General features: G+C 41.7%; 1 protein-coding gene and 1 long non-coding RNA gene across 2 annotated transcripts in view; both read left to right on the top strand.

Annotated features, from left to right (window-relative positions):
• LOC117525366 (histone-lysine N-methyltransferase 2D-like) overlaps nucleotides 1–3,531 on the top strand; it is a 114,265-nt gene extending 110,734 nt beyond the window's left edge. Inside the window, exons 11-12 of the mRNA XM_034187220.1 lie at nucleotides 3,033–3,092; nucleotides 3,200–3,531. Coding sequence (XP_034043111.1) covers nucleotides 3,033–3,092; nucleotides 3,200–3,234 — 95 coding nt within the window. The 3' untranslated portion in view covers nucleotides 3,235–3,531. The remainder of the gene's footprint in view (nucleotides 1–3,032; nucleotides 3,093–3,199) is intronic.
• A 6,358-nt stretch (nucleotides 3,532–9,889) lies between these two features.
• Nucleotides 9,890–10,595, top strand: LOC117525367. The gene is made up of 2 exons (XR_004565020.1): nucleotides 9,890–10,152; nucleotides 10,193–10,595. It is a non-coding gene; the product is annotated as an uncharacterized LOC117525367 (long non-coding RNA).
• Nucleotides 10,596–12,177: the final 1,582 nt, after the last annotated feature.

The raw sequence follows: 12,177 nt of genomic DNA, 5'->3' as shown, positions 1-12,177 counted from the left end.
AACCCTCCTTTATACCACTTCATCATGAAGCTGTATGACTGTGGATGCAAAATGTAAAACTTGCACGATGAACAATTTCTCCAATCACAGCCAGGGAAGTCTGTAACTTCTTTGTGGGTTGTCTGTCTTGGTGGCTTTCCTCACTCTTCTCCTTCTTGCACAGTCACTCAATTTTTGAGAACTGTGTGCGCCATACAGATTTACCATAGAGTGCCATACTGTTTGTACTTCTTCATAATTTACGTAAATAAATTCCAAGACATATTCAGTAACTTGGAAATGTTCATGTATCCATCTCCTGTCTTGTCTGACGAAAACTGGCAATAAAGCTGATTATTTGCAGGTATTATACCAAAGGGGCCCATTACTTATGCAACCATCATCTTGGCTTTTATATTTTTCATTAATTTATATCAGGTTGTAGAGATTTGTTTTCAGTTTGAGTTTAAGGAAGATAATTTTCCAAATTTTTATATTGAGAAACCTGCTTTACTTTTTGCATTTGAAATGGCATAAATAAATTAAAATGCATGAAATACCAAGGGGCTGAATACTTTTTCAAGTCACTGTATTTTGTCTAGATTCTGTCACTCAGCTACTAAATAATCACAGGTTCACCTTGCGTCACCTAGAATAAAGATCTGGAGCCGCCACTGTCGTGGAATGGTTAAAAATTGATATAATTTGTTGAGGTGATTTCAGCTGAGTTTTTGGCAGACACACTGAAAAAAAAATTCTCCCTTGAATGTCTTGATGCCAGAAGCTTTGGAATAGTGTCAGCAATGACATGGGTGTGGTGGATTTCAAAGGTCAGTAAACCCCCTATGAGACAGACAGGTCTTAAAAGTGCTGCCAGTCACACACCTTCTAATTCAGATCCTGTAGATACAAATATAAACTTCATTAGCTGTTCTCACAGTTATCTGTAAAACCTCTCATTTTATCTGTTTTTTTTTTATTGTTCAACATTTGGTTTTTTTTGTTAGTGTTTTTTATTTGTTTCCAGCTTTGCCACATCCATGGCTGCTATTTGGAGGGATGCGTCATTTACACGTAGTTCAAACATTCCCAACATTCCTCACACCAAAGGTGGACTTGAGATTTACTGGCCCCAGTATTCTGTTATATTTTTCATGAGTTTGCTTTCAGCAGTTGGGTCAAAAAATGTCTTGCAAATTGAGAAAACACAAACACAGAGATCACACATGTAACCTACAGGACATGCAACAATGTAATTTGGTAATGTGTCTGCTGCTAATTCACTCAGCTCATGCAATTCTCCACAGCATTTAAAGAGCACAAATTTTGCTGTACTTAATGTAAACCCCCTACTCTGTGACAGGGCATGGACATCATGCAGAAACATGTATTATCAGCATCAACAAATCAGTAGATGCTAGTAAAAAAGGTGAGCAAGTGCAGAGGTGCTGCTTGCCAACAGGCAAGGTAGGCAACAGCTTAGGGCCCCGGGCTCGTAGAGCGGGCCCCCGAGGGCTGATAAACTTTAAACTCCATCTGCAGTCAGTCATCCCCTGTACCCCCATCACACTTAGTACGAATGAGCGCGAGCCAAGCTGACTCAGACGGAATGTCAAAAACGCCAGGATTCGTGCCACATCTGGGGGGATAGGTATTGTGACAGCTGTCCGAATACCCAGTCTGAGCTCCAACCCGCCTCGACTGATTTGTGCACGTGTCATGCGCGTGAGCCTCGGAACGCAAGTACAAATGTTGGTGGAACACATTAGGATTACCCAGACAGCTGTCAAAATGCAGTGAGAATATGACGAATGCGCTCACGTTGCCGTAAGAGTGATGTCCGATTATGGGTGGTGGAAATATAATCCTGCAGCACTCGAGGTGCTCTTGTGGTGCATTCGGGACATTCAGCCGTGGTGGAAACATGCCGAACGTCCCCCCGAATGCGATCAGAATGTCACGAATGCCATTTTCACGGCATCCAATTAATTGTTTAGAATGCAGTCAGACTGCGGTCAGACGCCAGTTCGACTGCCGTTCGATGCTGGTTTCACCTCGACTGCGCCACGACTGTTTGGAACATTAGCAAAACATTTGAGGCCGCCCCACGACTGCCCGACTGTCAAGACTGCTCTGAGAATGCTGTCCGACATTTTCAAATGCACCTCAACACACCCCGAATGTGGGTCAACTTTTCATTCGGGGGCAATTCGAGCTCATTCAGCCTCCAGTGTGATGGGGGCAATTTAGACAAATGCTCAGGGTGTTAATGACTCAGAGGACCTTTTTTAAAAAAATTTAAATTTAGACTTCTTTAAAAAAACTAAACAAATAATACAATTTTGATACTAATACTGGAGTATTTAATGGTGACTCTTACAAAAATGATTGTGGTAACGACATGATGGCTGACGATAAAAGACATAGGGCTACACTTGTAATGGTGATGAATGCTGGTTGTAGGGGCCCCCTATGAATTTTTGCCTGAGGCACCAACAGACTCTAGAATCACCAAGCAAGTTTTGCAAGTAACATTACCAGATTCCATTACAGGCTATAGCGGTATTAAATACTTATTTGTAATTGCTTTTCATTCATTCATGTTCTATACCCGCTTACTCTAGTCAAGGGTCATGGGGGGGCTGGAGTCGATCCCACCAGTTCGGAATTGCTTATTATTTTCAAAAACTTCATCAAACATTACATTTTTGTGTAAATAACAGCAGGGAAACAATTTCCAATGTTTTAATATGTTTATTAATCTATTGCAGGGGGTGCTGCAGCTCCCCCCGGCAACCCCACCTCCCACAACTCGGCCTCTATGATTTGTGTTTTTCCCTGCAAGTGACAATTTACCAGTTAACCATGCATGCATTGGCCACATTTGAAGTCAAGCGTAATATTGAAAGTTCAAACAGGAAACCAACCGATACACAAACAGGCAAACTGAATTTATAGTATGATGTAATTAGATTGTAATTTTTCTTTTCTGCCGCTATTATGTTATTGAGTGCAAAGAGGACACCTGACTCCGATTTTCTCTGTGTGTTTAGAAGCAGATCCAGAAGCCGGCCGCAAAGCTGATACCGCAGAGGCTCAGTTAGAACCACAGGGTATATGACTCACACAGACACACATCACATGCACAGTGAATTTTAAATTTTTTTTTAAATTTTAATTTAATATGATGAGTCTAACTGCTTTTGTATTTGTTTTGCAGTCCTCAGCAACCTGCTGAACTCCTCCCAGCAATAATCACATGACCCGCCTGAAGCAACTGCAGTCAAACAGCGTGTGGATCTCACTGTTGTGTGGAGCTGTGTTACTGTGAGGCCCCCGTACGGGGCAGTTTGTGTGCGCTAGTGTCGGACCACTTGTGCATTTGTGTGAATGTGTGGATGCCAGTTTGAATGTGTGCATGCAGTTCCGAACGAGCGGCATGAGGAAAACGACAAGGAGCATAGGTGTGCTGTGATTGTTACCACGTAGAAATGCATTAAAATGTTCAGTCTGACTTTCTGTGTTAAACCAAATCTAGTTTGAACAATTTTTTATTATTATTTGTTTGTTTTTTAACATAGTGGAGTTGTTTAACTTTTTATTTTGAATTGTTACGATCCATGATGATTGCACACCAGTTTAAATAATGTGCTGGCAGACATACGATAGTTATTGTAGACATGTAAGTAAATGATTGTTCCAGCCAGCAGTGGGAGTGGAGTCCTCTCACTTAAAGCTACAGCGTGTTGGATTTACTGTCATCTAGTGGTGAGGTTGCGTATTGCCTTATGCTGTCATCAGTCATGATTTGCTTTCTCTTCATATTTTTGCTTCTTTGGTGAAGGGGATTCCTGCCCCCTTGCCTTCCCTTGTGATAAGCAATATGTATGCGCCCCCGTTTCACAAAAATGAGGGTTCTCACAATAGTTAGCCTGCACTAGCACATTACTGACATTCTTAATGTGACTTAACGCATCTGAATAGGTTTCTTAATAGTGCGTGTTGGTGCGTGATATTCTTGATATTCGTGGAGCATGTTTTTGCCTGTCAAAAAATCTAACACGAATGTCACACACCACCCTCATTTTGTCTCACGTCGTGGAGGTCGCAACTGAGCGTATTGATCCGTCTTGATGAGTAGTGATCCTTAATAGAACGTGACAACGTTCGTAGTGGTTCCTTTGATGGTTCTTGGAGCCCAAACTGTCACACGTTATTATGAAGTGACATGGAAACTCAAGTTTTGACACGACTTGTGACGTGGCGTCACATTTCACTGCCAGCCACGACGAATCCGTTTTCTGTCATGTGCGCACAATTAAACTTGGCTCCAAATGTCATTCCACGGTTCCTGCTGAAGCTCCTCAGGATGCTCCTGCAGGTGTTCCACCTGCTGTTGTAACCGATGAGCGGGAGAACGAGTCTGAGCCAGAGGAACCAGAGGAGCGAGACTCACGTGCAGCCAGACATCTCTGCACCTCCTCCAGTCCGGCGGAGGAAGAAGCGCGCGGACAATTAAACCCTGCTGCACCACAATCAGTTTGTTTGCTGACACCAAGTCGGCTAAACGTCTCATTTCAGTGCTCTTCAGTGCGCTCCTGCATGTGCCTGATGTTTGGGAAAATGCGCGAGACGAGAACCGCATGAAGCCACACATCTGGCTCTGTCCTCCTCCTCCTCTCTGCACCACTCCATGGCACAGAGCCTAACTGCATGCAGTCACAAAGTTCTTCTGAAAAACTGGAGCCATCTGAATTTGGTTGGATGAATATGGGGGTGTGTGTGGAGACAATTCACCTCGTTCACAACGTGACAGAACTTAACGATGCGCTGTTATGCGCAATAGCGCGCAATAGCGTGCAACAATGCAGAACACTATTCTTGACCGTGCGTAATGGTTCCTGATAATTCTCCAGCAACACGTGCCATTAATTGTAACGTGTGGTAACAGGTTGCAGCAGTTCCTGAGGAGACCTGACGCCTCTGCCCCGAATGATCACATTCGTGATCAGCGGCCAAGAATGTGTACTTCGTGGCATTCGTGACTTCTTGTTGTTATGTGTAAACGCAGCATAAGCATTTCCCTTTTGGGCTACTGTATCAACATGGCGGTGCACTATGACGGCCTCCATGATGGGCCCTGAGCCCATGTAGATATGAAGGGCTCATTCTATGCTCATGAAAATGCAATCGATGTGTTTTCATGACCATGACTGGTTTTCATGAGGAATTTCTCCACTGTGAGATCAATAAAGTAGATCTCATGCCGGTAATTAAAAACTGAGCAGATGGGTTTGAGTTCTAGATCCTATTTATGCTAATTAACACCCACAAATCCTACACACTGTAGCTTCAAAGTACAGCATGATTGTTTGTTTTTTTTTTTTTTTTGTTGATTTATATATATATATATATATATATATATATATATATATATATATATATATATATATATAAATAAATTGTCTGCAGTAGCTGTTTGAGTGCCAAAGCAGGATAGATGTATCATGACGACTTCAACGAGTACTTCTGTGTTGAATACATTTTACTGAGGATTCTAATCCCTGGATTCTGGGGATCTTTCTTTTGTTGGCTACTAATGTTGCTGTTGTGTATGTGTGTGTGTGTGTGTGTGTGTGTGTGTGTGTGTGTATGTGTATGTGTGTGTGTGTGTGTGTGTGTGTGTGTGTGTGGTGTGTGTGTGTGTGTGTGTTCATGTTTGCTGATTGGTGGTGGGGCTTAGGTTGAAATCATTATGAGTTGAGTATCACTTCTCCTCAGTCGCTTCATGCAATTAAATTTCATTAAGTACCCCAAAATAATACTTTTCAGCTCTGTGCCAATATTTTGGATATTTAATTTTGGAGTGTCACTCTAAATTTAAGTCTCACACTTTTTTTTTCATGCATCACGAAATGAGACATTTTCATGATGCTTTTTTTTTTTATTTTATTTTAGTATTTCTAACTCTACCCCTTCCCCTAACCCAAACCTAACCCTTTTCCTTCCCCTCATCCTAACCATAGACCCCATAGACCCCCGCGTCACCTGGAATTTCGTGATACCCGCACGAAATGAATTTGTGCTCCCATCACAAAAGCACCACATTTTTGTGACAGTATCACAAACCATAGATTAATTTACTTTTTTGATGCCGTCACAAAATGCACTGATTGAATTGATACTACCATGAATATGCTCATACCGCTGCTGATGATTAACTCTTTTGTTTGCTTGAAACACACACAAGTTGGCATGAATTTCACTGCAGATTGATTTACATATTCTTAGTATTTCCACTGATATGGCAATTATTTAAAACCGTTTTGTTTTTTTTTCCTGTTTTGCTGAGATGAGTTGATGCCTGACTCTGCGTTTATGGATAGATGCCTGTTGACCCGACGTGGACAGGTCCCATGTGATGTTGTGACATATTCGTCAGCGATCTGATCTCGTACTAATACAGTAATTTCTCTTCTATAGTGCCTTTCACCGACAAGCTTGACTTGTTCCAGCCACAAACACAGTGAAGAGCTGCCACATTTCATTAATCAGAATCAGAAAACTATTAATCCTGAAGGAAATTGCTTGTTCCAACTGCAGCAGGTCAGTGGATGATTATTACAGGGCCCTTGAATCAATCCCACTCTTTCAGTAATCCCACTGACTGAGGGGTACAAATTGAAAACATAAATAAATGAGATGTAGTGTGTTATATTCTGCACAGGATTCTGTGGATGTCGAACCAAATTTCAGGAACCTTTCTGTCTTAATTCTGGTGTCAAAGTATTCAGGCAGCACGGTGGCTTAGTGGATAGCACTGTTGCCTCACAGCAAGAAGGTCATGGGATCGATTCCCATCTGTGGCCTTCTTGTGTGGAGTTGCATGTTCTCCCCGTGTTTGCATGGGTTCCTTCCAGGTGCTCCGACTTCCTCCCACATCCAAAGAAATGCAAGTTAGGTGAATTGTAAACTTTAAAAAATGTCCAGGTCTCCCTTATAAATGAGGTCTTGATCTCAATGGGACTAGCCTGGTTAAATAAAGGTTAAATGTAAAAAAAAATTGCAAGAAACAAAGTTGAAAGGCCTGTAATAGAACACTTTCTCACTAACTGAAGCATTACCATCGTAACAGCTAAAAACAAACAAAAGACAGAAAATAATTCACCCTCGCTGCTCAGATCTGTTACCACCAAGCCTACAGAGCAGTCTATGGTTTTAACTTACCGAGACCCCAAATTTGTATTTGTGCCAACTGAACCTTTTTTCTGAAAATGACCAGAAATACTGTTTTTGAGATTTTACCCCAATTAAATCCCAAATCACTGCATACTTATAACCACTGAGGCTAGAGAGCAAATCTTCCATTACTCAGAGACTGTCAAATTTTAGCTTGACCCAAATGAACATTTTTCCTGAAAAATAACCAGAAACGCCTGTTTTGACTTCCAGTGATTAAATGACTCCTTTCTGCATTTCACTAACAAATCAACAACATTTCTCATTTGAAGTGATAATTACAGTTAATCACCTACTTTGTCTTTCAGTGTTGATGTAATGCAGAAGGGAAATGTATGCACGCACACACACACACACACACACAAAAATTAAATCCACAATCAAGATAACCAATCTAAGAATTTTCTTGGGTAATCGGGAGGCAAAGATTTTCTGCCTCCCAATATGTTTGTAACATTTTAAAAGCATTTAAAGTCTCCTTACTGTGTGCTGCTTTGGAGTAGCTGATCAAGCCCATCTCTGTTTAAAAGGCATTTTTAATTTTTTGCATCATTCATGTCTTCACGTCACTAACGCCACTCACCTGTGACTTAATTGATAAATCTTAGCAGCGGTGCCTCAGAGTTGAACGCTTGTCGACTGCTTGTTTACTGTGATATTTTGTGATTATAGTTGTAAAATGTCTGAGAAGTAGCGCTGTTGCATAATCGTTTTTCATCACTGGTCCACATACACACACAAAAAAGTCTGAGTGTTTTATTTTTTTATGCTGGCTTGCAGTTTTGTATGCGCTCTACACCCTTTTTATTTTTGAATGGGGTTATAGAGTTTGTATTGTGCTGTATGTGTAAAGTGCTCATAGTGTATTACTTATAAAGTGCCATATAGCAGCAATACAGGACAGAGACTGTTGCTGACAGCCTAGCCTAGCCTAGCCGTATATTCAAGTCTGTGATGTCACATATCAATAAATGTTTTGTAATGCCTTCTTATCCTTCCATCTGTGATAGAGTTTCTCGCAACTAAGTGGATGGCTTGACTGAAGCTTCTTAGCTAATAAAAGGAAAGATAACGCACAAAATCCCCACTAAATGATTGTCAGAAAGAAACATTCTGATGAAGCCGCTGATGCCTTTACAAGAGAAAATTCCTCTTTTACTGCCGCACTCTTCGGTTGGAGAGAAAGTCAACCTGAGCTCTATTATTGAGATATTTTTGGGTTAATCTTTTCACTGATCTGTCTAGTACTAAAGTACTACTAACTTTGTCTGGAAACACCATCATGTGCTAAATGGCTACACAGTGTAATTGTATGGGGCAAGCTAGCAACACTGACAGTCAAACACTTCTTGTCGTCACTGAACAGGCGAACATGTCATTAGAAGTATCTGGTCCTTAAGGAGGCAAATGTATGCATATGTACTGCACGAAGTGTGAAGAAATGTTTAAAAACAATTGATTTTACAGTTAGCTGCTGACCTAAGCAGCTAACTGAGGGGCACATTCCTGATGTAAACAGAAGAATCATGATGCTCAGTCTCAGAGATTCTCCAATAGGGCAGCGTAGTGTCATTTGAACCCCTACGTGATATTGTGGGATATGTCCACATCTGGAGACAGCCGGCATGAACACAGAGAATCCCCGAGCGGAGTGTGGGAGTTTCAGCACAAACCATTCAGTCCGGCTCGGAAACTTAAAAGCATACTCCCTGTCACCGAGCGGACCTGCCAGTTTAAGATGTGCCGGTTTAAAATAGTTTCCGCTGAAACCCCCTTCCTCCAAATGATTTGTGCCGACACTCCCACACTCCACCCGTGGATTAGTCTCTTCCCACAAACAGCGTCAATTCAAATGGGAAAATGGTGTACTGTTTTGTTTTCGGCTGCAATCACTGAAGCAGTCTTGAAAAGTGCAGATTTTCAGTTCCCAGTGGAGAAGGGAAGATGAGGCAAATGGTAAATGGACTGCATTTATATAGCGCTTTTCCATCTGCATTAGATCCTCAAAGCACTTTACAATAGGTTATGTTGGTAAGTTTTAGCCTACACAGTTAGCCAGATTAGCTACGATCTCTTGCCTGCACAATCGCCTCGACATGTTTGAGCAAACCGCAACATATGTCCACTTTCCACCGCATCGTGACTTTTTCTTTGCATTTTCACTTTGTGTGTAATTTGCCCAAAACACAGAGAAAGTACCGTGTTTCTGTCCCTGGAAGTAGAGAAATTACGTCATATGCGTCATATTTTGCCCCTTTAATGCCCACCCTCAAACAAGACTGTGCTACCCAATTCAGCAACATTTTAGCCTGTGATGGTGTTAGTATTCTAACCAGCCCAGTCTCACGTTTTTTCGTCCTCCTGTTATAAAATGAATCAAATTTTCGTGACGGTTTTTTTTTACTAACTATTACTAACCCTACTCCTACCCCCAACCCTAACCCTAACTATAACCTAATCCTACTCCTTCCCCCCACCCTAACCATAATCACCCTGACCCCCCCCCCCCCCCCGCTTCACTTTTAATTTCATGCAGCCATCACGGAATGAATTGGAATTAATTTGTGCTGCCGTGACGAAAATGAGACGCTTTTTGTCACAATATCAAGAACCAATAGATTAATGTATATTTCGTGCTGCTGAATCACGACTTGCCATGAGACTGGGTTGACAGTACTATACCGATGAAAACCATTTTTGTCCCAAGTGAAAAGATGAGCCAAAAAACACGGAGCCCAGGTTGAAAAATACAGGAGTACTCCTTCGACGTTGATCTCTTTGAAAGGTAACTGATGAAGGTGCACCATCAGTTTTGGTTTGGCGTAAAGGAAGTAGAATCTTAAAAATAGCACATGGATTAGATTGCAAAATGCACAAATGGAAACTGCAAACAAGATGTCATCATGTTGTTTTCTGGTTGCACCTTAACATTTTGTCCAGTCTGATATTTAATGTCTGAGCTGCTTCCAAACAGAATAGGAAGAAACACAAAGAATGAATGGAACCTTAAACTTACTGGTTCCAGAAGTGCACTTCACAAGTAAATTACAGGGCATCAATCATGACACTGACCAGACCTGCCTTATACAAATCACTTCCTGAATGTTCCTGAGAGGTAAACAAAGAACAAACAAACGGCAAAAGAAACAGGAGCCTTGAGATGGGATTTTATTAATACAACAGGACCCACACTTTTCTATCCTGTATACAAATTCATTTATGAAAGAATTCCTTTTGATTCAGGCTAGTTTAAGACATCTGTTTTGTTATTTAATTGTTCTGGATTTTTTGTGAACTGTCCTCTCAATTTCATCATCTGCCACTTGTGTTGTTCTGTAAATAATGATTGAGGAGTCAATAAAACACTTTTGGTGGGAGCTAGAGTTCTGTCTTCTTGTCAGTTGTGGCTCTGTTACTTTAAATTGTCAAAACATTGTGCAAGTGGGGGGAAAGATTTGTGTTCATGCCAGCTGATCATTCCAGATGACCCTTCAGCAGAGTCTGGTTCTACTTAAGAGTTCTTCCTTTTTAAAAGGATTGTTGTGTGCCATTGTATTGGTGGAATGTTGTATTCCTTCAAGTTTAGCGCGATTGTGATTACTGGTAGTGATCACTGGCCTTATTAAAGAAAATAAACTCATCACTGTTCACATTTGCACATACAGTCATGCTAATCATGGTCAATATTAATGGTTGGTGTCAGTTGCAATTAATATTAGTGATAACATCAGTTACCATACACAGTCATGAAGGCTTATACAATATCAATAAAACAATCAAAGTATAAAATTTGATTTTATTTCATATGGTTAACTTTCAATGAATTAAACACGACTGGGGCAGCACGGTGGCTTAGTGGTTAGCACTGTTGCCTCACAGCGAAAAGGTCATGGGTCTGATTCCAGCCTATGGCCTTTCTGTGTGGAGTTTGCGTGGGTTCTCTTCGGGTGCTCCGGCTTCCTCCCACATCCAAACACACGCCAGTTAAGTGGTTTGGATTCTTTGAATTGTCCGTTGGTGTGCATGTGAGTGTGAATGTGTTTGTTTTTCTATGTGTGGCCCTGCCACCATCCCTACATTATTGATGTACACTCAACAAAAATATAAACGCAACACTTTTGGTTTTGCTCCCATTTTGTATGAGATGAACTCAAAGATCTAAAACTTTTTCCACATACACAATATCACCATTTCCCTCAAATATTGTTCACAAACCAGTCTAAATCTGTGATAGTGAGCACTTCTCCTTTGCTGAGATAATCCATCCCACCTCACAGGTGTGCCATATCAAGATGCTGATTAGACACCATGTTTAGTGCACAGGTGTGCCTTAGACTGCCCACAATAAAAGGCCATTCTGAAAGGTGCAGTTTTGTTTTATTGGGGGGGATACCAGTCAGTATCTGGTGTGACCACCATTTGCCTCATGCAGTGCAACACATCTCCTTCGCATAGAGTTGATCAGGTTGTCAATTGTGGCCTGTGGAATGTTGGTCCACTCCTCTTCAATGGCTGTGCGAAGTTGCTGGATATTGGCAGGAACTGGTACATGCTGTCGTATACGCCGGTCCAGAGCATCCCAAACATGCTCAATGGGTGACATGTCCGGTGAGTATGCCGGCCATGCAAGAACTGGGACATTTTCAGCTTCCAAGAATTGTGTACAGATCCTTGCAACATGGGGCCGTGCATTATCCTGCTGCAACATGAGGTGATGTTCTTGGATGAATGGCACAACAATGGGCCTCAGGATCTCGTCACGGTATCTCTGTGCATTCAAAATGCCATCAATAAAATGCACCTGTGTTCTTCGTCCATAACAGATGCCTGCCCATACCATAACCCCACCGCCACCATGGGCCACTCGATCCACAACACTGACATCAGAAAACCGCGCACCCACACGATGCCACACACGCTGTCTGCCATCTGCCCTGAACAGTGTGAACCGGGATTCAT

This window comes from Thalassophryne amazonica, chromosome 14 (genome assembly GCF_902500255.1).
Source record: "Thalassophryne amazonica chromosome 14, fThaAma1.1, whole genome shotgun sequence".
Classification (NCBI taxonomy): Eukaryota; Metazoa; Chordata; class Actinopteri; order Batrachoidiformes; family Batrachoididae; genus Thalassophryne; species Thalassophryne amazonica.
The sequence above is the reverse complement of the archived record's forward strand: the minus strand, read 5'-3'. Positions and strand labels throughout refer to the sequence as shown.